We start from the raw sequence: 25,383 nt of genomic DNA on the forward strand, positions 1-25,383 counted from the left end.
GGGGTGGAAAGGAGCAAACTTCTGACTGGTGAGCTCAAACTTCTGACTCGTGAGCTGTCATTTCCTGGTGAATTTGGAGGCAAGGAGTGCTGCAGAGAATATAGGAGAGGCGGTCGAGGATAGGATGAGTGTGTGTGGGGGGGGGGGTCGGGGCTGGGGGGGCGAAGGGCGGGAAGATGTGGAGGCTTGAGAGGGGTAGAGGAGGTCTGAAATCTTTCCGACAGGCCAGGGTACCACAGTGGAACTGAGGGTGCTACTGAGCGGAGTGGGGGGGCAGTCGTGAACTTAGAGTAAGTAACAGTTCCACTTTCTAGGGTGGCAATGGGCAGGCCACTTCAGCTCTGGCCTTGGTCTGGGATCACTTCATGGTGCAGCTTCCAGAGCCTCGGATCAGATTCTGGTCCACGTGAACGGCATCTTGGAATGGTCGTGGATGGTCCACGGTCCTGCTTCAGCTTTCTTTTCTGTATATTTGGATAATAGCATTGACTTCATCGGCTTGTGCTGAGGGTTATTTCTAAATTCCCTGAACAGTGCCAGGACCGAGCCTCTCTGAGTGACGTGTTGCTAACATCCTACCTTGTCGCCCGGTCACATTAAAGTCTTTGTATGAGGCAGTGGACTATTGTGAATGTGTAACTCTTACTTTTAAGAAATGTCAATGCCACACCCTGAAGATGAGATTATAATTTGATACAATATGGCTGGAAAGCCTATTTGTGATAAGTATCCAAAGCCTTAAAATATTAAAATATTTGATATAGTAAATTCCATTCATTGAAATTGAATTTGAAGATGATCAGACATTCAAAGACGGGTTCACAAAGAAATTTCTCACCACACTTATAAAGGAAAATATTAGAACAACTAAAATGTCTAACCAATTCTATAGGATGGAAAATTATAAAGCCATTCAACTTGGTGGCTACAGCTTTTTTAATGTCATGCAAATAAAATAATGTCACGTATAAAAAGCAGACTATGAAATTTCCATTAGAGTATGATCTCAGCCACATAATAGAAGTTGCATGAGAAAAAGATTAAAGGAATTGATTATGCCAAAATACTAATGTGGTTGCATCTGGGTGGTGGGATTATAAGCAGGACTGGCTTTAGGGGTATGGGAACTGCACAGCTGCTTGGGCCTCTCACATAAGTCACGAAACGCTCTTATGCTCTGTTGTCACGGTCTTGAGAGTCTTAGTGATTTTTGAGTAAAGGGCCCCATAACTTTACTCTCCACTGAGCCCTGCACATGATGTAACTGGTTCTGACTATAAGTACTAATCTTATTCTTTTAAAAAATATTTTATTTATTTATTTGACAGAGAGAGAGAGCGAGAGAAAGAATACGAGGAGTGGGAGTGGGAGAGGGAGAAGCAGGTTTCCCGCTGAGCAGGGAGCCTGCTGGACATGGGGCTCGATCCCAGGACCCTGGGATCATGATCTGAGCGGAAGGCAGTCGCTTAACAACTGACCCACCCAGGCGCCCCTACTAATTTTATTTTTAGTATTTTTGTATTTGTTATTTTTTTTGAAGTTTACTTATTGAGGTCATCTCTACACCCAACATAGGGTTCAAACTCATGACGCCAAGATCAGGAGTCACATGTTCTTCTGATCAAGATAGCTACATACCCTATTTTTGTATCTGTCATTTTTAAACAATAGACACATACACCTTATAAATTCTGAAAAGAAGTTATTTTATAAAAATGTAAGGAAACCCCAATTTATTAGTTAATTGTTCTGCTTTTCTTTTTTTCTTTTCTTTTTTTTTAAAGATTTATTTATTTATTTATTTGACAGAGAGATCACAAGTAGACAGAGAGGCAGGCAGACAGAGAGAGAAGCAGGCTCCCTGCTGTGCAGAGAGCGCGACATGGGACTCCATCCCAGGACCCCGAGATCATGACCTGAGCCGAAGGCAGCGGCTTAACCCACTGAGCCACCCAGGCGCCCCTGTTCTACTTTTCTTGACAGTACTGTATCTCACTGTTTTCTGGATTATTCTATGCCATATAATTTGAAAAGAAAAGGAGTGGCGAACTAAAAAAAAAAAAAAAATTTCAGGGGCATTGGGGGTGTCTCAGTGGGTTATGAGTGTGCGGTCTCAGGTCCTGGGAGCTGCTCAGCAGGGAGCCTGTTCTCCCTCTCCCTCTGCCTGCAGCTCCCCCTGCTTGCCAACAAGCTCTTTCTGCCTGTCAAATAAATAATTAAAAATTTTAAAACAACACCAACAACAACGAGTGTCTCCCGGCTGCCCCCACCTCTCTGGCTGATGGTGGCAGCACTTCTACTCACATTCCCTTTGGGTGATGAAGCGGATCCAGTCTGAAGCCGCGCTGCCCACCTCGTTGTGGGCCACCACCCGCAGGCTGTAGGTGGTGTAGGGCTGGAGGCCCTCCAGGCGGGCCGTGGGCTCCGGCCCAGCGTACTTGGTCTCTGCTTGGCCGGGGGTACACGGCAGGGCTGAATCTGGAGGGCAAGACTGGTAGAGCTGAAGCTCGTAGCTAGAAGGAGAAAGCAGGCGTAAGATTAGTGTCACTTTCCTTGAAAACCGGGTATGTTTTGTGAGGACACATTTTGTGTTCACAGAACCACCAGCTCTTTCTGAGTCCCACCTGCGGGACGCTGGTCTCCGCAACCCTCTGCGGGAACGGGCCGCGGGTGTAGCCGGAGGACTTGCACGTGCTTGCGGGTGCGACCCGCGGAGGCCAGCAGGCCTCGCTGGTGGACAGAAGACAGGTCCCTCTTTTCAGAGAAGACAGGTAACACTGCTGTCCTCTGCTGACAATAGAGAATGTCTTTTTTTTTTTTTTAAACAAATAAATGAAAACCAACCAACCAAGTAAAACAAAACAATATCTTTTTGTCCAGATGATTTTGAGTGAAATACCTTCTTTGTTTTTCCAAACGGTGGCTCATGACCTTTTAAGATTTTATTTATTTATTTGACAGAGAGAGATCACAAGTAGGCAGAGAGAGAGAGAGGAGGAGGAGGAAGCAGGCTCCCCGCTGAGCAGAAAGCCCCATGCGGGGCTCAATCCCAGGACCCTGGGATCATGACCTGAGCTGAAGGCAGAGGCTTAACCTACCCAGGCGCCCTGGTTCATGACATCTTAAATTGGATTAAGGGAATTCTGAGTTAACCACAGCCGTTTCCTGTGTTCCAGCTGAGGCCTACGCAGGGTGTTATTCCAGGGACCCACCAGGAGGAGCCTCCTCACTGAATGCAAAGGCACCGCATCATCTTTCTTACTTAAAGACAATTTGGTTGTTCGCCTAACTAGTTGATTTTGTGATTTAAACACTTGGCAGGGAACATTACGCTCAAACCCATTGACTCGTCTGTTTTGCCGTAGTGTTTGCTCAACAAGTACCGCCTGCTTGGCCGCACGGGGCCGCTCCATGTGCAAGTGCCTCACTGCAGCTCGTTTGTCCTCCCGTCTGTCCCTTACCCTTGGATGACTCCATTGGGGTGCAGGGGCGGGCTCCACTGGAACGAAGCTGTCCTCGAGGACAGCGCCTGGATCTGCGGAGAGGACAGTCCCGCGGGCGGAGCAGGCTGAGTTCTCAGCTTGGCGGTGGGCCCTCTGCTGCAGCAGTCGAGGCAGGTGCAGGCCTCCACGCCCACCCAGTACGTGCTGAAGGGCTGCAGGCCGCGGAGGGTCTGCTGGGCCGCCGCGCCTTCCGACAGCTGTGGGGAGATGGGGACACTCCGTGAGGCCAGCCGCGGTCACTGACGATGGACACCTGCGGATCACGCGTTTCAGCTCCTACAAAGGGAGGGCCCTGCTCTGTGCCCTGGGAAAGGCCCCAGGGCCATTAGCGTGGCACTTGCCCTCGGAATTGCCCGGCTGCTTGGAAAGGCTTAACTTAATCACGCAAAACATGTGATGGCATAATAGAAGTTAGACCTAACAGGATAGAAATCGCAAGGCATAATAGTGTTTATCCCGATAGAAAAATGATAGAATATGACACAAAACATACAAAAAATATATATAATATATGAAATACAATTATAAAAGTTACAAAAATAAAAAATATATAAAGATTTATTTATTTATTGAGAGATGGAGAGAAAGTGCACTGTAGGAGGGACAAAGGGAGAGGGAGAGAGAATCCCAAGCAGACTCCACACTTAGCACAGAGCCCTCCGTGGGGCTCAATCTCAGTATCCCATCATCATGACCTGAGACAAGACCAAGTCAGAAGTGCCACCGACTGCACCACCCAGGCACCCCGCAAAATATCTATTTCAGATTTTTATTTAAATTCCAGTTAACATAGAGTGTAGCATTAGTTTCAGGTGTAGGATTTAGTGGCTCACCTCCATTCAATGCCCCGTGCTCACCACAGGGTGCGCACTCCTTAGTCCCCATCACCTATTTCATGTATCCCCTCACACCTCCCCTCGGGCAGTTTGTCCTCTATAATTAAGAAGCTGTTTCTTGGTCTCCCTCTCTCCTTCTTTTTTATGATCATTTTTGTTTCTTAAATTCCACAAAGAGGGGCACCTTGGTGGCTCAGTTGGTGAACCGTCTGCCTTCAGCTCAGGTCATGATTCCAAGGTCTGGGATTGAATCCTGCATCGGGCTCCCTGCTCAGCAGGGAGCCTGCTTCTCCCTCTACCTACCACTCCCCTGCTTGTGTGCGCTCTCTCACTCTGTCTGACAAATAAATAAATAAAATCTTTAAATTCCACCTATGAGTGAAGTCATATGGTATTTGTCTTTCTCTGACTGCTTATTCCACTTAGCATAATACTCTCTAGTCTAGCCATGTCACCACCAACGGCAAATTTCATTCTTTTTTTAAGGCTGAATCAACTACACAGTATATCTATACTATGTGTTCTTTGTCCATTCATCAGTCAATGGACACTTGAGCTATTTCCATAATTTAGCTATTCTAGATAATGCTGCTATAAATATCGGATGCATGTATCCCTTTGTATTTTGGTATCATTTGGGTAAATACCTAGTAGTGCAATTGCTGGGTCATAGGGTAGTTCCATTTTTAACTTTTTGAGGAACCTCCATACTGTTTTTTAGAGTGGCTGCACCAGCTTGCATTCCCACCAACAGAAAGCCACAAAATACTGATCAAATTCTGTGACCATGAGAATAATGCCTTTTCAAAAAACAAAATCTGTATTTCAATTATAGTTGTAGTTAATATTCACAAAGGTCCATACTTTGTCATTGTTATCTGTATGTGTTTTTTGGGCCGAAATTTCCCTCAGATCCATGTTAGAGTGAATATTTAAGGCCTTGAAATATATTTTATGTATTTGTCTATGTTATGTTTTTTATATTTTATGTATATGCTAGAGCTTGAAAGTCTATCTTTTCCCCAACGGTGTTGGTATATATGAAATACATTCTTTTTCTCAACTATCTTTATTGTGTTATAAACTTTTTGGTTTACTTGGAACATTTTTTTTTAAATCTCATTGTGGTTTTATTAAGAACTCTTTGGAACAAAAGAGTTCAGAAACTGGAATATGCATTTTTACATTCATATAAGCAACATGTAATTAAGAAAAGTTATCTGCTATTTAAAAAATGCATACAATGCACTCTAAATATAAATTATTTTAGTTTATTAATATTATCATTTTATAACCATGGATAATCAAGGGTTGATTGTATTTACATCATCTATATTTATTGAATACGAAGCCCTGTAGAAGATATGCTAATATTCTTTTAACATTCAATACGAGACCTCCTTCCTTGCAAGTTGTCTTCTGAAATTGTGTTTCAATACCTGGAACACTGGCCTCAGAGGATTTCTCCACACTGATCCAAACTGTTCCCCAAATTGTTCGAAATAATTTATAATGTCATAGTAGGATCTGCACAACTTGTCATGAGGTTGTTTTGTATGTGTGAACAAAGTTATAATCTACATGTACAAGAAACAAGAGAGTGTTACATACTTCTCTGTGTTATACACAGAGAAGACGCTTCCTCCTTCTGGCTGTCAGACTCTTTGTATAAATAATGTAGGAACTGGTCTAGTTCATTATTAGGGTCTCTTCAGCCAGTGGCTTCGTTAAAACACAGTGTGAAAGATGATTTCTCTAAACTGTCCGGTGTGTCTCCCTCATGTACCCCAAACGTGCCAATGCACAATGTGTTGGCTAAGCTCTTCTGCTCTCTTCTAAAGCACTGGAACTTTCTTGAAGTCACCAAAAGAAAGATGGAGTTTTCAGTGTGTTTTTAGAGATCTGCTCATGCCAGAATGGGGATTCCAAGGATAGTCTTTGCTCTATTTTTTTTTTCTCATATTAACATTTTCACCACCAACAATGGCCATATGTTGACCCATTACTGTAGGTCAATAGTTGACATGCATTTTCCAATTAAATTAATTGTCACTATAGTCCTAGGTTTCTTACATTTGTGGAGTCTTTAACACCTTTAGCACTTCTGTCCCTGAATACTTGCTGTATGCTTCCTAACACTCACCATTTCTCTCCAATGGATCTTTGTGCTGAGTTCATCATGGGTAATGGAGAACAGATGGGGAAGAAAGAAGTCTCAAGTAGAAGAAAAGGCCATGCAGCCATAGTCTATTTTTACAGAATTAACCAGTCCTGGACTTTTGTTCAGAGTACTCTGCTACTCACCACTGTCTCTGATCCACTGGTGTTGGAGAACAGCCTGTAGAGACTGATGATTCCGTTGGGCTTCCCAGGGGTGCTGATGTGGACCACTGCTTGGGTGGAAGAGACTTCATGAAACGTGGGGGCCCTGAGACCTTCTGGGGGGGCAGGCCCAGTTTTACACCATGTCCAGGGACTGGGGGCTTTTCCTGCTGAATTCACTGCCCAGACCTCCAAAGAGAAATTGATAAGACCACTCAAAAGCAAGGTAACTTCAGGCTGAAAGAGAAGTTGGCAACCCAAAGCAACCAAACACAACAGAATGAGATGAACTTGGATCTTGCAACTTTGTAATCACAGAGGAGATCAGGTCCTTCCTCTTTTTTGCCTTTGGCCATGTGAACACAAAAAGGGCCGATTAGGAGCCCTAATTTCAGAGTGCAGCAGGTTGATTAAAGCCTAATGAAAAGCTCCTCATCTCTGCGTGGAGTGCAGAGTGATTTTGTCAGTTTTTGCAACCTGAATGGACCTGCAGACGACATAAAACTCAGCAATTCTTAAACACTGTCCCCACCAAATCTGCATGAAAATTAAATTTTCCTTTCATCAAGGAGGGAATAAACATATGGAAGGATGTATAATCTTATTTATCAAGGACCATTTGTATAATTAAACACGAATATCCTAAAAGGTTGCCTTAGGTCGTCATTTGCATGAGTAAGTAATTTGTAGAATGTCAGGTACAATAGACAGAGTAGATGGATGTGTGAGTGTATAGGGTTAAATTAGGCCCAATAACAGCCAACTACACAGTGATCAATCAGAATGATAGATCTAAATGGCAATACAAGAAGACTGTCTGCGTGTTTAGGAGTAGGAGTATTCCTTAGTAAGCTTTCATGTTGTGCAAATCTAACTTCAAGAAATCTTTCTTGTTCAGGATACACACACACACACACACACACACACACACACACACACACACACACAAATTATTTGTCCTGAGCTCTAAAGTCTGGAGAACTTGCTTGATTCTACAGTACACCATCTGCCAGGTGTGCAGGGTTGAAAAAGCATGCAGAACATTCAAACTATGAGAAGCTTAGGGTCAGACCACAGACGACTCTGCAATGACAGCTTAGCTCTGTTTTTGTCTCTTCCTCTTTTGCATCAATAGTATCTTCCAGAGAACAGACATCAGAAAGATTTTTGGTACTTAGGCCCAACTTTTTCCAGTGTTTCCATTTTTTTTTTTTTTTTTTCTTAGTGGTTTCCTCTGGAAGAATAAACTTGCTGATGTTGAACTGCTCTCAAATTGTTGTCAAATGCAATTCCCCAGTCTCTCGCTGGTAGGATTGCCAGAAGCCCCATTTTTAAGAGACAACTAACCTCCTTCCAAAGCAGCACTTACCCTTTTTTTTAGAGCTCTGACACTTTCTTCTCACCAGGTATGTAATAATCACACCCATTTGTATAATGTCTACAATTTACAAAACCCTTTAACAGGCCTTATCTGACTCAGTCCTCCCAACAGAACTTGGGAGGGCGGCTGGAGAGTGTGTACTCAGCCTCCTTTACCCGTGAGAAAATCGAAGCTCAGAAAACGTCAGCTCTCGTGGTGACGGAAGTTACCAAAGCTGAGATGAAAATTCTGTTCTCCAATAAACTCCCTTATTGCTCTTTCCAATAAACCGTACGCCAGCCGGACGCAGAAGGAAGACACTCAGGATCATGGACATTAGACACATACTGGCAGTTCTGGAGTCGGGAAAGTTAGCCTGTGAGGATAGAGGGGTCCAGGCTGTCTAGGGCGAGGGCGTGCTTATTTTCATGGGCGCAGGGAAGGAGGGAGCAGCGCACTGTCTTAGCAACGGAAGAACGTTTCATGGAAACCACACTGCGACTGCAGCTGCTCTTCTCGTCCCCTCTGAAGGGGCAAAGGTCAGCCTTGGCATAGGGACAGCTGGCTTGGAGGTTATTGGTGAAGAGGTCAGATTTCAGAGCTAATGAGAGAGTCCCTGGATTCTCAGTCAGCCCCAAACCAACCTCTCTTTTTTTTTTTTTACACTTAGATAATCATTATTCATTTGCAAAGATCTTCTAAAAAACTTCTCATAAAAGTAATCTAATTTTATTTTATTTTTTAATTTTTAATTTTAATTTAGTTAACAGATAGTGTATTATTCATTTCAGGGGTAGGATTTAGTGATTCATCAGTTGCATACAAAATCCAGTGCTCACTACATCCCGTGTCCTCTTTCATGCCCGTCACCCAGTCACCCCATCCCCCCACCACCTCCCTTCCAGCGACCCTGTTTGTTCCCTAGAGTTAAGAGTCTCTTATGGTTTGTCTCCTCTGTTTTCATCTTATTTTATTTTCCCTTCCCTCCCTATATGTTTCTTAAATTCCACATAGGGATGAAATCATATGGTATCTGTCTTTCTCTGACTGACTTATTTTGCTTAGTTCCATCCCCATCATTGCAAATGGTAAGATTCATTCTTTTTGATGAATAGCACATCCATTTATCCGTCCATCAATGGACATCTAGACCAACCTCTTCAATGCAAATATCTTTCCAGGATGTAGGGGAGAACACTTTTTTATTACACAGAGAGTGACAAAGTTTGAAAAGAAAATATTCTTGGGGAAGGGATGCAAAATAAGGTATACATATTAATGTCAAGTTCTTTGCCAAGAGTAGGCCTCTATTTGGTGATTTAAGGTATTAAGAGGTAAACTGAGGCATATTAATTTTTTTTTTTTTTTAGTTTATTTGAGCAAAAAACAATTCTAATGGGGCAGCACCAAACCGGAAGTGGTTAGGAGCCCTTTGCCAACAGACACCAGAGGAGAAACTTCCACAGGGAAAGAGCAGAAGCAAAGGAAGGAAATATTTGGTTGGCTATAGCTCAAAGCCTACTGGCAGTGTTAGAGGAGATATTCTTAGGGTTGTCATTTTGTAATCTGAACCACTGACCAGCTTAGATTTTGGTTTGTTTATATAGGCCTTTGAAGCAGTAGAGCTACCTCAGATGAATGACCTCCTTATTTAATTAAATAAAGGGCATATAGAGTTTTAGTAGAGGCCACAATGGATGGGAAAGAAAACAAGGAGGAAAATAAAAGTAGATGTAATAAAAATTCATCAAGTTGTTAATTACTGAGCACCAATAGGAGACAGCAGCAGTGCGGGTATGGGGATGTTGAAAAAAAAAAATGAAGTAAGTATAACTCATAGAAAGTGCTTAGTATAGGTCTGGCCCCAGATTATGAACATTTGCTTTGATTTTGTTTTTGATGTAGTTGTAGTATTATGAATACCATCAAGGCTTTTTAATGCTGGTGTTATCAGATAAAAACTAAACCTTATACCTTCCTGTCTTAGAGGAATTTTTACGGGCTGAAGTCATATTTCCAAAATGTGATTTAATCCATGGTATTTTAAAACATTTGAGCCTCAGTATTATAGTGTTTCCCTGTATTTCTGTGGAAATGTTCTATTCTTAAAAATAGGCAATTTGAAATTCTTCATCATTAACTCAGAATAAATATAAGACTCGGTGTCTTTTGTCTTTGATGGGAGACCTTCATAATATAGTGCTCTTTTTCTTAGTCTTTCTTTTTAGTATTCAATCAATTTGAGATCAAAATAGCATTCATATAAATCAACGTGTTTATGCAAAGCAGGATCAGCCTATTTACATGAGCTACTCTGGAAATGAAAGCAGTTACAATGAAGAGAAAGCTGACTGAAATAATGAAGAATTATGGATTTCACAAAACTTGTCCCACAAGGCAGTGTTTCTGTTATACCAAACAGCCAGAAGAAAAGTAAAAAAAAAAAAAGAAACTGTCAATGGCATCCTGTTCGTCTACTGAGGCAAAAAGTCCTTTACCCTAAAATTGTATGGATTTCTGCCTATGCTCAGTGAAGCAAGAAACAAGGTACTGAAGTATAGTAGTTCGGGGTTCAGAATAAAAGTGCTAACAGAGGGGCCCCTGGGTGGCTCAGTTGGTTGAGCATCCCACTTGGTTTTAGCTCAGGTCCCAATCTCAGATTGATTCCTGAGTTGGGCTCTACACCGAGCATGGAGTTGGCTTGGGATTCTCTCTCCCTCTGCCCCTTCCACTTGTGTGGGCTCTCTCTATCTCTAAAATAAATAAATAAGTCTTAAAAAATGCTAACTGATATGCTTATGATTTCTACTGAGAAACAATGAGTCCAAGATTTGAGTCCATCTTTATAGGGTGGAGAAAGAAGAAGCAGAGATCCTACATGGGAAATTTTGAGTAATAGGACCTGATCTTTTATTTTAATGAACCAATATAAAAATCAAGAAAAAAGAATGTCTTGTAAACATGGAGTGGCCTACTGTATCGATCTCTATTCTTTCTTTCTCTCATCTATCTAATTCATCCACCCATTCATCCATCCATCCATCCAACCATCCGTCCGTCCATCCATCCATCCATCCATCCATCCATCCAACCATCCATCCATTACCAACTATTTATTTACCTTTTACCTAACTGACAAGCCAGTCCATCTGGTTTGTGACACAAGATTTCCTGTCATGATCATTGGGAACAAAAATGTGCTTTTTCTGTGTGGGTTGCCCACAGAAAATATGGGACGTATCGTTGGGGTGGGAGCAAGTAAAGTTTGTGAATTTCAAATCAAAGTGACAAAAATTAAGGATACTCCATTTTTAAATTTGTTCACAATATCCTTATTCCTACAGTATCCAGCTGAACATATTTACTCTCTTATAATAAACATATGATTAAAGTTTTCACTAAAGCAGTTTATTATTTATGTTTAGTGAACACTTGTGTGCGTGCACCCACACACACACACACAATTGTAGCTGTAAGAGTTAGGACCTCCCAATGAAGAGATTTACAAACAAGAACAAGTTGGGACTGACTGAGTTGGGGTGTTCTCTTCTCTAAGTTTTGCGTGGTAACCATGACAAGAGTTATAATGTAAGAAGATGTCATAGAAAACACAGATGAGCTATTTGGATAAAAACAAAACAATTAAATCCATTTAACCACAAATTCTATAATCAACTAGAAAAACAGTAGATTAATTTCTGTTTATATTTTTGTTTTCAATCTAATTAAAAAAATCTAAACAGTGACTATTGCCATCTTTATGTTACTGTCCATTAAAGAAATGAACTTGTTCTTTTATTTATTACCTGCCCCCCTCCAGGACTAATGACTGTACTTTTGCCTTAAAAAATTTCGGTTACCTAGTGACAACAGCCACCAAGCTGCCAAAATCCCACTGCTGTGGAAACAGGTTTAATTGTCTCTTTTCTGTTTAAAACTGCCTTCTAGAAATCTTCCATTAGAGGAGCCTTTGTCAAAAAGTGTTCCTTGGCCACAATCGTCAAAATCATTTTGGGTACCTATATCAGAATTTGTGGCATAAATAACCTTGGATTCTGTCTTTCCAACACATTTCCAAGTGATTCTTGTGCCCATGATTGTTTGAAAAACACAGAAAGCTATTCTCTATCACATGAGCTACAGTAATCTCAGCACTATACATTTAAAATTTCTATCAAATGATGTCTGTTTAGAGCTGTACTATGCATTTCTTTTGTCATTTTTTTCACCCCTTCAAAAAACCACAAAGCATGTACCTGTTTGCAGATGTTACAGCTGCAATAATCATCATAGATTTTATTACAGTGGTCATGGTTCCAAAGAGAACCAGAGTTCATTAGCTTTGTAGAATGACCATTTGCTACCTAGTATTCACTCCAGGTGTGATTTTCTTGAAATCCTGATATTTCTGAAATTTGGTGGATCCATTTTCCCCTTGCAGTGTATTATTCTAAATGCTCCCAACTCCTCTCAACACATTTCTCCTTTTAATTTGCTTCCAAAAGGGAAGCAAAAATGTGTGAACAGAAATATTTGTAATAATTATTGTGAAAGAGACAGAGAAGGAGCCATGACTCTGCAGAGGACAGGGGAAAGGGAGATGGATCTCACAATCTTCCCAGAGTGGTAGCTCATTGGGTGCTTATGTTACTGTGCTAGTTATCCTTTAACCCAAGTCCTATACTCAGCTGTAGAGTTCAGTGCTTTGTCTTACAGGAAGCTTTGGTACTTTGTAGCTTTCTGAAGTAACATTCCTTAGGACTGATATTTTACAAGTATAGTCTTAATGCAAAGAGAAATTTTTTTTTTTTTTTTTTAAGATTCTGTTTATTTATTTGACAGAGAGATCACAAGCAGGCAAGAGGCAGGGAGAGAGGGGGGAGAAATGGGCTCCCTGCTGAGCAGAGAGCCTGATCGGGGCTAGATCCCAGTACCCTAGGATCATGACCTGAGCTGAAGGCAGAGGCTTAACCCGGGCACCCCGACAAAGAGAAAGTCTTGATGTAAATCTCCAGGGATTTCCTGATGTGTTTTTCCATTATCGTATCATAAACAAATCTCCTCAGTTGTAAAAATATTTTATGATTCTTTTGGCTAAGAGATCATCATGCTACAAGTCTTGTTAAAGCTCAGGGAACAGCTCCGTGATGTCTGTTTTCTTATATTCACGCTCATTTTCCATACAAAAATGGAACACAGGAATAACCAAAGTCAGCCAGTGATCTTTCACAGAAAACTTCTAATTTGTTGCTTTCTAAGGTAAGTGACTGTTCTTGCCTTTGGAGCAATTTGAGATTTTGTTCTTTTTCCAGGCTGCTTATTAGAAGAGTTGTATTATAACTGTTACTCTCAAAGAATTCAGATTTGGAGGCATTTTTGAATCCTCTGCAACTTCTGTGATACTCTGTAACACACTTCCTTGTGGAATAATGACCATTTTGGATAGCACTAAAGCGTTTCAACAATCCTGATGACATATTCTTATTGAACAGCACTAGGGAAGCAACTTCATTCTTTCTAAATCTAGAAAACGTGAATATATTTTTGTGACACTACACATCGGAAATAAACAAAACCCAACACGAATGTCCATATGCCAGTAATTAATAAGTAAAGTAAATAGGTTGCCTGTTAACAGACAAACAATTAAACTATTTGTTTCCTAGGGGTGTGTAATGAGATTGTTATCACATTCCCATGAGGGAGACAAATAGATATTAAAAAGGTCTTTCCAATACCTGTATTGGCTAAGGCCAACAGCTAATTCAATAGATTCGATCAAAATCACCACTTCTTTCACTGCTCCTGATTTATGACTTTGGCTGTAGTTAGTCATCACTCATTGCAGTTTGTTCTCCAGTGCTCATAAATTATGCCTCATAAATAAAAAGATACAATCAAGGAAATCATATCAATTCATCTACAACCTTGCATTATATTTTCCCATGGCACTTACACTAATGCCTTTTTAAAGGGTAGCCTGTCGTGGGTTTTGAATATGTTTGAATAGCAATATGCCAAAACAGGCTTTGCCAGAATTGTGGTTACAGAGACTCATCGCTAAAAAGAGCAGGCCATAAATCTGAAATTACATGATTACAAGATTATTTTATTTCATGAGAGGTCCAATAGGCTATAGTCATAAAGGACTAGCCTGCTGAAAAGCTCTGTGTAGCTGTCTATTTAACTCTCTATCTGTCTGATTTTCTTTCATCATCAAATGGACTTTTTCAGCATCTCTGTTTGCATGACACTTTACTGGATATATTATAGTTCTACTTCTACAGATAGAGTCCCTGTATTGCAGGTTCCTTTCATCTGAAACACTTTGGATCAGACAAGATGGAACATGATTTTAATTGAATTCTGGGACCCTGGGGAAGAAGGGTGCAATAAGACATTGCCTTCCTTTCTACTGGTACTTTTGAAATTCAGAGATGTGAAGCTACTGAAGAAATTCTATGACACATTCCTTCTAGAAATGGGGGTCTTCTGTCACTCGGGCTTAGCACACTGCCTTGGTCTTTGGAGTCACTCAATATATATGAATATGAGGGAGGGAAAACAGGCTTCAGTGTTAGTGGGAAATCCTAAAATTAGCCTCGATTTGATTTTAGTGATAATAATGAGAACTTGGAATTTATCACGTACTACTTTTTATTGCCTCTATCTGTTCTCCCTGCGAGAAAATGGGAACCCAGTTCCACCCAGCTCTCACGGACGATAAATAAAAGTAGTTAATGGGTTCACTGAGCACCTGCACTTTTATAAGTGTATTATATGTACTAATTTATTTCATCCTTCCAACAATCCTATTGAGTTGGTGTTATATTGTCCCTGGTTTGCATGAGGAAATAGGCACAGAGAAATTTCTGCAACTTGGAAGTGGTAGGGCTGGATTTCCAGCACAGGTACGTGATATAAAAGCCCAAACTCTGAACTGTCTCTACATAAGGTCATTGAGGGAAGACCTGGGCACATCTTCCAAGTGTTTGACTTCCCGCTCTGGGACTGCCGTAGAACCCTGCAGGGACTGGCTGCTGTTTTCAGAGAGCAGCCTCAAAGCGAGATGGTGGGAATTACCACAAACATCATGGCGTCCATTCCTGCTCACACTTACCATGTTTAAACACTATGGCATGTTACACAGAAGCAAACAGTATACACATACTTTCCATACTGCCCCAGACATGTAAAGGTAGTGAAAGTCCATTATATTAACTAAAATAATAGCCATACCCTACCAATATAACACTGGACGCACATATATTCTCCACAGTAAGTTGCTAGAGTAAGCTAGGATCACAGTCACCGATTATGATTAACATTTTCGGAAGTAACAGTACAGCTAACTAGGTGAGGTTATTTAATCATCCGTTTAATCCAATAGATATTGACTGAACCATCCCATGTGCCGGACACCGTTCTAGGAGTTAAGGAGATGACAGTGAACAAGGCTGGAGTTAACATCTGGGTGGGGAGAGGCAGTAAATAAACAAGCACAAAACGAATGGGTAATATGTGTTCGAAAGGTAACAACTGGTAGTTTAAACCATGCAAGATACAGCAGCAGAGCAGAGAATGGCTGAATTACTCAGGAGGTTCTCTCCGGAGATGATGATCACTAAGGGCAAGAAGGAGGCCACCATGTGAAGAACTAGAGGGAAAACATTCTGGGCAAAAGAAGAGCAAGTGGAAAGTCCCTGCAGTTGTGTTCTCCGGAAGGCTAGTGTGGCCAGGCTTGGTGAGGAAGGGCCAGAGCGTGATCAGATGAGAACAGACCCGGACAAGGGAAAGTCCCCGTTGAACCAGAGAGGAGTCTGCATTTCATGGGAAGCCAAGGGAAGGTTCCCAGCAGGGAACTGACTTCATCTGATGTGCCTTTTACAGAAATAACTGGATATCGATGACTTTTCATGAATTTATCTATTGGATTTTAATTTTATATGTGAGTGACAATGCCTTGGTCTTTAAATTAACTTAAAGGTTACAGCCACCCTACTGAGGTCGGTCTTTTCACCCCAGTTTTATGGGTAAGGAAACGAATACTTAGAGGGTTTAAAGTACTTGCTGAGACTACAGAGCCAGTAAATCCTGGAGCCCGGATTAAATTCGGAGTCAGTTTACCTTGGCCGGGTCAGGATTCATGCCCCTGCTGGGGGTGACCTGAAGAAGCTGTGGTTCAGCAGAACAATTACTGGGCTTGGGTCTGAGCTCTGATTCTGCTACTTCTTGGGTGACTTGCACAGTCATTCAGGCTCCTGATTTATAGAGGGAATAAGAAAACCTATGTCACAGGACTATACTGAGGTTTTTGTGTAAGAACATCTCTTTAATTTTCTAAGGAGTGGATTGGTGGATAAATACATTTATAAATATCTTTTTTTATTATGTTATGTTATTCACCATACAGTATGTCGTTAGTTTTTGATGTAGTGTTCCATGATTCATTGTTTGCATGTAATACCCCACGCTCCATGCAATCTGTGCCCTCCTTAATACCCACCACCCTCTCCCCTCTAGATATCTTATCAAGATTTTGAAAGCCCCTGAGCTGTATATAAATCCCATTTGGAGCAACCATGGGGTGGGTTTCAGGACACAGCCTTTGGAACCTTAATCTCAGCTTCAAAGTCAAGCTCTTCCACTCACCAGCTGTATCCCGGGACGTGTTAACAATCTTGCAAATCTTGCCAAGCATCCTATTTCTAAATGTTATTACTAGCAATAGTCTTTATCTCAAATGGTTGTTATGAGTTAATATATGTAAAGCTCTTAACATATCACATCGTGAGCACAAAAAAATAGTAACAGTTATTATATTATTCATGTGAAAAGTTAGGAGAGAGTGACTTGACTGCTTGGAAGAGAAAGTGGGACTAAGCAGCAATTCTGCAACCGGAAGACCCTTCACTGCATTTCGAGTTTAGGCCACACCTCTGTGTGTCTTTCTCCAGGTACTACTCTGCTCTAAAATTTTGAGTGTCAGAGCAAATATACATTTGACTTTTGAAAAATATTGTTTCTACATCAACATTTAAATCTTGGATGGCATTCTCTACTTTCCCTTATTATTAATGAAAATTTCTCAAATGCAACCCAAAGTCTAAGCGAAAGGAAACATTGGAGCAATTCACTGGATTCTTCAGAGAAAAGAATTTTACTTCCGGTTCCCATTACAAACATGCCGTCGGCATCAAGGAGAGAACTGCACAGTTTCCAAGATGCTTTTAGGCTTCTTAGTGATGATCAGATCCATCAGCAGATAGATAAATCAATTCACAAGAGAGAGTCTCAATTATCTTCTTAAAGATTTCAATTGAAGGCATGTGATTTACTTAAGCATCTTAACATTTTTGTTTCTACCTGTAGATTTGATTGCTTCATGTAGACCAAGACATTTGTTTAGAATGTAATGGAAATACACCATCAGTAAGTTCTTAAGAGCAATCCTCTTTAAGCTTTCAGATTTACTTAGTGTATTATCAATAACCATGGAGTGGCGAGCCAAAGCTTGCCAGATGATCTAGCCTGGAAAGGATTCTTTGTCACATACTGAGTGAGAAGCAGCACCAATCTGAGGTGCGGAGGGTATGCCGGGTAGGCTCCCTTTGCCTCCAGATCCATCTTCTGCCCTGCTCTGTGCACTGGGAAATGACTCTGAAGGCTGTCTTAGGGATCTTGTCCTCCCCGTGGCTTCTTTCCAGCTGGATTTGATCAAAGGAAGGAGAGAGTTCAGTTTTTTAATGCCTCCTGATCCCTCTTCTTGGCACCCCAGTTTGTCAAGACTGCATTCTTTCTCTATGGGCACAGTCCCTCTTTAGTAGCATTTGCTGTAGCATTTGCTGGGTTCCAGGAACAGCTTCTTCCCCTTTAGGCCTAGAAGGTAACAGCTTCTGGCTATTGCTGGGCCCTGGGTACTATAACCTCCCTTGTTGATTCTCTTAATTCTGCCCAGGCCTCCATAAATAGCCTTTTCATTTAATTCTCTTCAAAGGCCCCTTTGAGGATGCCATCTGTTTCCTGCTGAGATCCTGACCCCAGGGAGAACATTTCCAAATCTTCCACAGGCCCCAGTAACAATGGGTGGGCTGAGATTGGAACTGGATCATAAGCATGGAGAGACTGGAAATGATTTTGTGAAACTGAAGAAATAGAGGAACAGTGTCTCCTCATGTCTGCGTGGAATGATTTCAGTCAAGCACCACCTGTGCTGCTCAAGCCCGCCTGGCCAGAGTGCAAGAGAGGAGCCATGAGAGCGCAGTGCGGAAATCATGCTGTCCTTGAAGAGAAGGCATTCTCTGTTCCTCTTTCTGCTGCACCATCACTTGGATACTTCAAATATCTCTCGTCATAGCTTAGCCTACCATCCCTGTATTGCTATGGATATATTATTTATGGATGTGTTTATCTTAGGAACTAAACTTTAATCCCCCAAGGAATAGAGTGCATGGTTTTTAGCCTCCTGGCCCAATCCTCGTAACTAGGCATCCACTTTGAACCTGGTGGGTGCTTAATAATAAGTTATTTAGTATTCAAGTACTAGGATAAAGGGAAATAAATAAAACATGTTTTATCCTTTCCTGGATGTTTTTACAGGACCGAATCGGGTGATTTGGGGGAACCCTGATTTTCATGGTCATCTCACTGTTGGTGGAGAGCCATGAGGTCAGGATAGAATTACATATTATCTCCCTTCAGTCAGAGAAAATTTGGTTGCATTTAATATTTTATATCCAGAAAGCAAGCTTCCAACACAAAGATAGGAGAATCAATATTGACTTCAGTGAAATATGAATTTGGGTTGCATCAGTGTGAGGGTGACTACCAAGGCATCGTCAGATGAACGACTTGTCTCAAAGGCAATGTAAAGATTGCCAGCAACTGCAGCTGAAGAATGAATCCTAAGGGATGCCATGAGAGAGAAAAAAGAATGAAAAGAAATGCACACATGTGGACTGCAGCACGCTCCTGAGTGTGCACACACACATGTAGGTAGAAATGATCTACTATTGGAACAAAAAACCTGGTGGCAAAAAAAAGACACCGTCCCTGTTCTGGTGGCAGAATTCTGATTTAGATTCAGGAAGTGTCCTGATGGCCTTTAGTCTAAGCGGTAGCACTTTGGCTTTAAAGTTTTAGAAACAAATGCACTGTTTGAGACAGACAATATCAATAAATCATTTAATACCTTGAGCTGTGGGACTTGGGGGTGGGAGCAGCTTAGTTCTTGTGGGAGAGACTAACCAAACAAAAGCTTCCATGCTGGTCAGAAATACGTTAGTGAGATTAATACCTAATTAAATGCAAGTCCAAAACCAAACAGAAAACATGCTTAATACATTTTCTCTAAAAGTGGCACAGAAAACTCTTAAGAAAGGGTGGGATAAAGGGGACAGCAACAGAACACAAGCCATCTGAATTGAGTAGACAGTCGTGACCGCGTAGACTCAGAGTTAGAAGGAATGTTAGTCATGGGTATGTGGGTAAGATATTTTTGTCCTGAGAAGAGAAATAGCAAGGACACAGAAGATTGGACCACCTGACTGAAGGGACATCACACCTTCAGAACCAACTGGGCTCTTGGTTTCTAGCATTTTATTAGTGACTCATTGAGAGAGACATAAGAATTTTCTTAGCCTGGCTCTTTTTTGTCTTAGAAGAAAGTACCTCCATTTTTTTTTTTTTTTTTTAATATAGTAGGGGCTGGGGGTAGAGGGGGGAGGTGGCCTACTCTGCAGCAGGCATCCAGCTAGACATAGAAGAGTTCTCAGTTCTCTTACAACACCCATTTTTTTTTTTTTTTTAAAGTGAGGCTATGACAAATTAAGTGCCTTGGCCAAGCTGTGTGATCTGTCACTCAGTTTCCTCTGCTAACTCTGAGTATCTAAGGGGAAAGAGCCCAGGAATTGTGACTATTTCATAGTAGCCTGGTTGGTGCGTGTCATGTGCTGGGCAAGCTCTTGTTTCTGGAGGACATTGTTTCCCACAAAACCTCAGCTGTAGGATGGGGTGGGGGGGGTGGGGGGGCTATGACCATGCCTAGTTGATCAAAGTCCTCCGTTCTCTTGGTCACAGGACTATAAGGTGTTAGCTGGTTTGTGGGAGTCTGGCTCTTGGTTGGCTTATGAATACTGAGAGAGAGAGAAGTCCTCTTTCCACTTGGAGGTGGGAGAGTAAGAATAATAATACCTATCAGACTTGCACGGGGTGAGTAGTTCATACGTGTGAGGCACTGTCCGAAGTATATTTACATATCAACTCATTCAATCTCAAAGCGAGTCCATGAGTTCAATGTGCTGCAATCCACACTTCAAAGACAAGGAATCCAAGGCACCGAGAAGGTTTGATCAGGTAGTGTCAGGAGTGAATTTCTCCAGTGTCCGGAGAGAGTCTGGTGGGGAATGAAGCCAAATGGAGACAATCCGAGATGGAGGGAGAGAAAGAATGAATCTGACAGCTTTGAGTCCTATACTTAAGGCTCCTGCAGAGACTTGGAGTTTGAAACTTTTCCTTGGTTTCAAAGAATGTCTTCTGTCCTGGGGCACCTGGGTGCCTCAGTGGGTTCAAGCCTCTGCCTTTGGCTCAGGTCATGATCCCAGGGTCCTCGGATCAAGCCCTACATTGAGCCCTACATCGGGCTCTCTCCTCCGCAGGGAGCCTGCTTCCTCCTCTCTTTTCCTGTCTTTGCCTACTTGTGATCTCTGTCTGTCAAATAAATAAGTAAAATCTTTAAGAAAAAAAAAAAAAAAGAATGTCTTCTGTCCCTTTCCCAGTAGGCGAGTGGAAACATTTCCTTTTGGTTTAAGTTGGCTTTCTATCACTTGCAGTAAAAATAATTATGATATTGATGATGTAGGTTTTCTCAAGAACCCAAATGGAACTCTTATATGCAGTAAGCAAGAAAAATGCTATTAGTTGACAATTATATTTTATGATATATGTAATTTATTAAATACATTTATTAGTTAATAAATAAATTGGGTTTCATTAGGAAACACCACTACTGATATTTCCACTGAAGCTGGTCTCATATACTCACTTGCTTTGATACCAGTTAAAGCTAAACACTATCAGAAAATCAAATTACTTAGGATCAGAATGCATTCTGCCAGGTTTTACATTATAGATTCAATGAAGAGAAGAAGTTTGATTAGAATTTTCTACAGTGTATGGTTGTAGATCACCCCCACGGAGGCTCCTAGAATTCAGAACTGGGGAGACCTTCCATTTAAACACGGGGAGAAACCACTGGGAGAGGTTGTTTTGCTCAAGGATACTATATAGTGAGAGAAGGACTCAAAGCTGCTGTCCTTTGTCTTTCTCTCTTCTAGCTCATCACGCACAGCTTGTGGGGTGCACAGAGAAGTCCCCAACAGCCCCTCCTGCAGTCCTCACAGGAGGTTTTTGGCAAGAGCGGTGAGGGGGTGAGGGTCCTCCCCCTCGTCTGTCTCCTTCTCAGCTCTTCCTTCCATCCTCTTCGAAATAAATTTTCAGGCCGAACTGTCTGGAGCCTGAAATTGTGTTGGAAAGCAGCGGGCAGCTGCCATCCTGTGTGGCCCCGCAGCACCAGCCCTGAGATCAGCCCCACGCGGAGTGAGTCATAGGGTTTCCTCTGAGGCTGACCTGTCACTTCTCAGTCACCCAGTTACGAGGCCCTGGAAGCCTTCCAGTCTTGGGAGAGCGTGTGTGCGTGGGTGCTTATTGCAAAAAGCTGTCAAAGTGGGGGAATTTTCAGGAAAACTAATTAAGTCACTGACAGCATGATCCGGTGAAAGGGGGAGCCCTGGCAGGCCCTAGCAAATCCTCGGTGAGTCATTGCCTTAAGCGAGAGTATGAATAGGAATGCACGATTACTGGGAGGGGCGCATCAGCCGCAGCTCCCTCCCTGCAGGGAAAAACTGAAGCTGCTTATGGAGCGGACTCACACCCAGGCCCCTCTCCCAAGCCTGTGCAGAGACTGTTGGCTTATTTTCGTGCTAAACAATTAAGGACTTCCCCACACAGAATTCGGAGGTTTACACCGTATAGATGAGTACAGCCCGATTTTGAAAGCATTGAGGATAGAAACGAGTATTGTCTATGGAAAGTATCACATTGGATTTTATAAATATTCTGTTGAACAGGAAGCCTGTAATCTCCAGGTAAAGGAAAAGATCCGTGCGCCGAAGAATTTTGGTAAATTGCATTTTGTAATTTTGTAAAAATGCATCTCATTTATGTGTGAATCATGCATTGACAGTGTTTTTGAGGATTCGGTTTTGGTAAACCAAATTGTGTTGGCAAATCACTGAGAACGCTTGTGCTCTGATGAGACTCGTAGCCTGTGCTTCTGCAAAGACACCACATCCATCTCGTGAAACACAAAAAGGCACTTCCAAATTTTTATAATTTCTATTTCAGATCTTACTGTTCTTATTAAAGCTGATCCTTCAGAATCTCTGGAAGCTGTGTCAAAACGAATCCAATTAGAATTATCCCATTCTAAGTGGTGGTGAATGTTATAACTTTTACTACCAAAGGCCAGGTCTCCCAAGTGAGAAACAAAGCAAAAGAAAATGCCATCAGAAATCAGACAAAATCCATGAGGAAGAGTAAAAGAAATTACTTGAATAACTGAGACATGAACTTTGCAGATAATATATTCTGCTCCCCCGCACCCTTCAGTTTCATACTAAATAGGACTCTTGTTTGGGGAAGTCATGGGTACAGCAAGGTAAATAGGTTGGTCATCAATTATCAGCATGTAAATGAGGCGCTTGTGGGGCCCTGGGTTCACTTATTTAGGCAATCGTTTTATGATGGTTTAGGACTGTGATTCTCAGCTCTGGCTGCACATTAGAATCACCTGGGGACCTTTTGAAACGCACTGATCCCTGGACCCATTTCAGAATCAGAACTACAGGGGGCCGGGGCCAGGGCATCGGGAACGTGGTGAAAGTTCCCCGGGGGGATTCTAATGTGCAGCCAGGGCTGAGAGCCACTGAATTAGGAAATCACCACCTGAAAATCCGGCTTAAGTCACAGAGCAACAATGCTGTATCCTCTGCGGCAGTATTTCTCAAAATTAGGGGGAAAAAAAAAAGGGTTTGGATCATCAAAGCTGCTTGTGGAAAATACAGATTGCTGGGAATCCCCAACCTCACCCTTTGGAATCTGCACTTTGAACCTGTTCTTGTACAGGAAACACTTGGGGCCAGTACATTTAAGATGTTCAATATTGAGGAATTATTGAAAACTTAGAAGGTGCCTATAATATCACATGGCTTTTGTCCACTTTCAAATGTGATGGTTACCAAGCTGGTTCTATGACCTATTGTCAGGTAAGTGACACTGGCTGGACTTCACCCTCCAAGGTCTCCTGGAGTGAAGGATTCCCCTTTCGTTCAGTAAGAATCCCTTTCTCCACATAGTTCCTGTCCCTTCTGTCCATCAGAACTCATCCACTCTGTAGCTTTTCTCCCAAAGCTCTATCACGCCCAGAGCTCCGTCTGTCCAGTGATGGGTGAACTTACACTAGGAAGTTCTGTCTTGGTCTCTCCTGCATTATAAATTTTGGCAGCTGTCTTCGATGACTTAGGTCCAAACCAGAAATGAGGATAGTGGTATGGGATCATGGAAGAGCGTGGTGGACAGTAGTGTCTGACACCTTCAGGGCACACCACGCGAAAGACCACCTACCCAACTACAGATCATCGTCACCCTTTGATTAACAGGTCCATACCTCTGGGTGGTTTTTCAGTTCTCTGGTTTGATTCTCAGAAATAGAAGTTACCTCAAAAATACAATCCTCTGCAGAAGGGTCAAATCATGGACAGATGTTGGGTGAACCAACGCTTCCAGGACCATGAAGGTATTTTCTGAAAGGCAGCTTGCCGATGAAGTACCCTCATACAGCTTTGAGAGTAAAGCAAATTCATCTCAATGGCAAAACGTTCTTTTGTAAAAGGGAAAATCAATTCTTTTAGTACATTACTTCCTAAATGGCTTCTGTAAGATGAGTCAGGGTCTATATAGACTCCGCAGTTCCACAGGCTAAATACATCTGATATTTTAGTTCATTTATTTCAGCATTTATTCTATACTTCTCAAAATAATTCCTGTAAGAACCAGGATTCGGGCAGATAGGCTAGATTTTACCCTCTGGCTCCTTATTTTGTAACAAGGTAGGATTAGCTAATAAGCGCAAATCTGAGCTCAGTTTGTTATGGAAACCCCATTAAATACGTCGATAGGGGGAATGAGTTTGGAGGAGAAGCATGACCCAGAGCTGATGGAGTTACAGAAGAAACAGAACAGGCTGAGGTCTACTCTCCTCTGAATCCGGGGTCCCTGGGTTCCTGCTTGTCCTTAGCTCTGGGTAAGAGAACGCACTAGAGCTAAGACAGATGGGTGAGGTTTACCATGCCTTAAAAAACTGGCATAAGACTTCAGTGGATCATCTGGCCAATTACTGAACCCAATGGCACAACATAATGCCAAAGAAGCTATAACCGCTGGTTTGCTTTCAGGATCTATGGGCCATTTAGTTTCATCTAATTAGAAGCCAAAGATTACTTGCTGATTCCATTCTGCTCTGTCACAAAGATGTGCTTTTATTCATAAGGGAGAATAGATCATTGAGAATAGAGGAATCTTTGATAATTTGACACTTTTTAAGATGAAGAGAAACGAACAAAATTCTGGCTGTTTCTAATATTATTTTGTTTCCAACTGTGGTATCAATAGATATTTTGTTTGTTTATGACATGAACCACATCTTTTCCCTAAACCTTTGAGGCCTGAGGTGTTTTTTAAATAATTTTTTTCCAGATTTTACAAAGGTAGTAAAATACCTATGCTGTATATTTTGTAATATCCTCAGAATGATCTGATAGTAAAATACGACATTTCTGTAGCAAGACATAGTCACATTACATGGGATAAATAAAGGCTATAAATGTTCAGATTGCATTTTGCTGCCATATGAGTTGTGCTGAACCTAGAAAAAACTTAAAGATTTGGAAACAGAGAGAAGGGATTATGGATACATATCTGTGTATTTCTCCAAACCATTCAAGGATCTTTTTATATTTTCAATTTTTACTAACTTCCTTGGGTAATTTGTCTCACACGTTATTGGCCCCAAATATACTCTTCTAACACTTACAATGTTATCTCCAATCACTGCACTCATTGATCAGCTCAACATATTTCTGGTGACTTCGTGATTTTATTCTTTCTGGTTATGGTGAGCTTTTCAAGGTTCAGTTTCCTCTTTTAGAAAATTGCCCTTGGCATGGTGCCTGGCACTTAGGGCCTGTCTCCATCAGCAAGCTTCTGACTGCAAGCAAGAGAAACTGGTTCTGACTTATGCAAAAGG

General features: G+C 41.7%; 1 protein-coding gene across 1 annotated transcript in view; it reads right to left on the bottom strand.

Annotated features, from left to right (window-relative positions):
• The window catches only part of USH2A (usherin), a gene marked incomplete at its 5' end in the record, with an annotated part of 618,561 nt that overhangs the window by 16,349 nt on the left and 576,829 nt on the right, over positions 1 to 25,383 (bottom strand). Inside the window, 3 exons of the mRNA XM_082703057.1 lie at positions 2,305 to 2,513; positions 3,462 to 3,700; positions 6,644 to 6,850. Of these exons, the coding sequence (XP_082559183.1) occupies positions 2,305 to 2,513; positions 3,462 to 3,700; positions 6,644 to 6,850 (655 nt within the window). The remainder of the gene's footprint in view (positions 1 to 2,304; positions 2,514 to 3,461; positions 3,701 to 6,643; positions 6,851 to 25,383) is intronic.

This window comes from Mustela nivalis (genome assembly GCF_964662115.1).
Source record: "Mustela nivalis genome assembly, chromosome: 16".
Classification (NCBI taxonomy): domain Eukaryota; kingdom Metazoa; phylum Chordata; class Mammalia; order Carnivora; family Mustelidae; genus Mustela; species Mustela nivalis.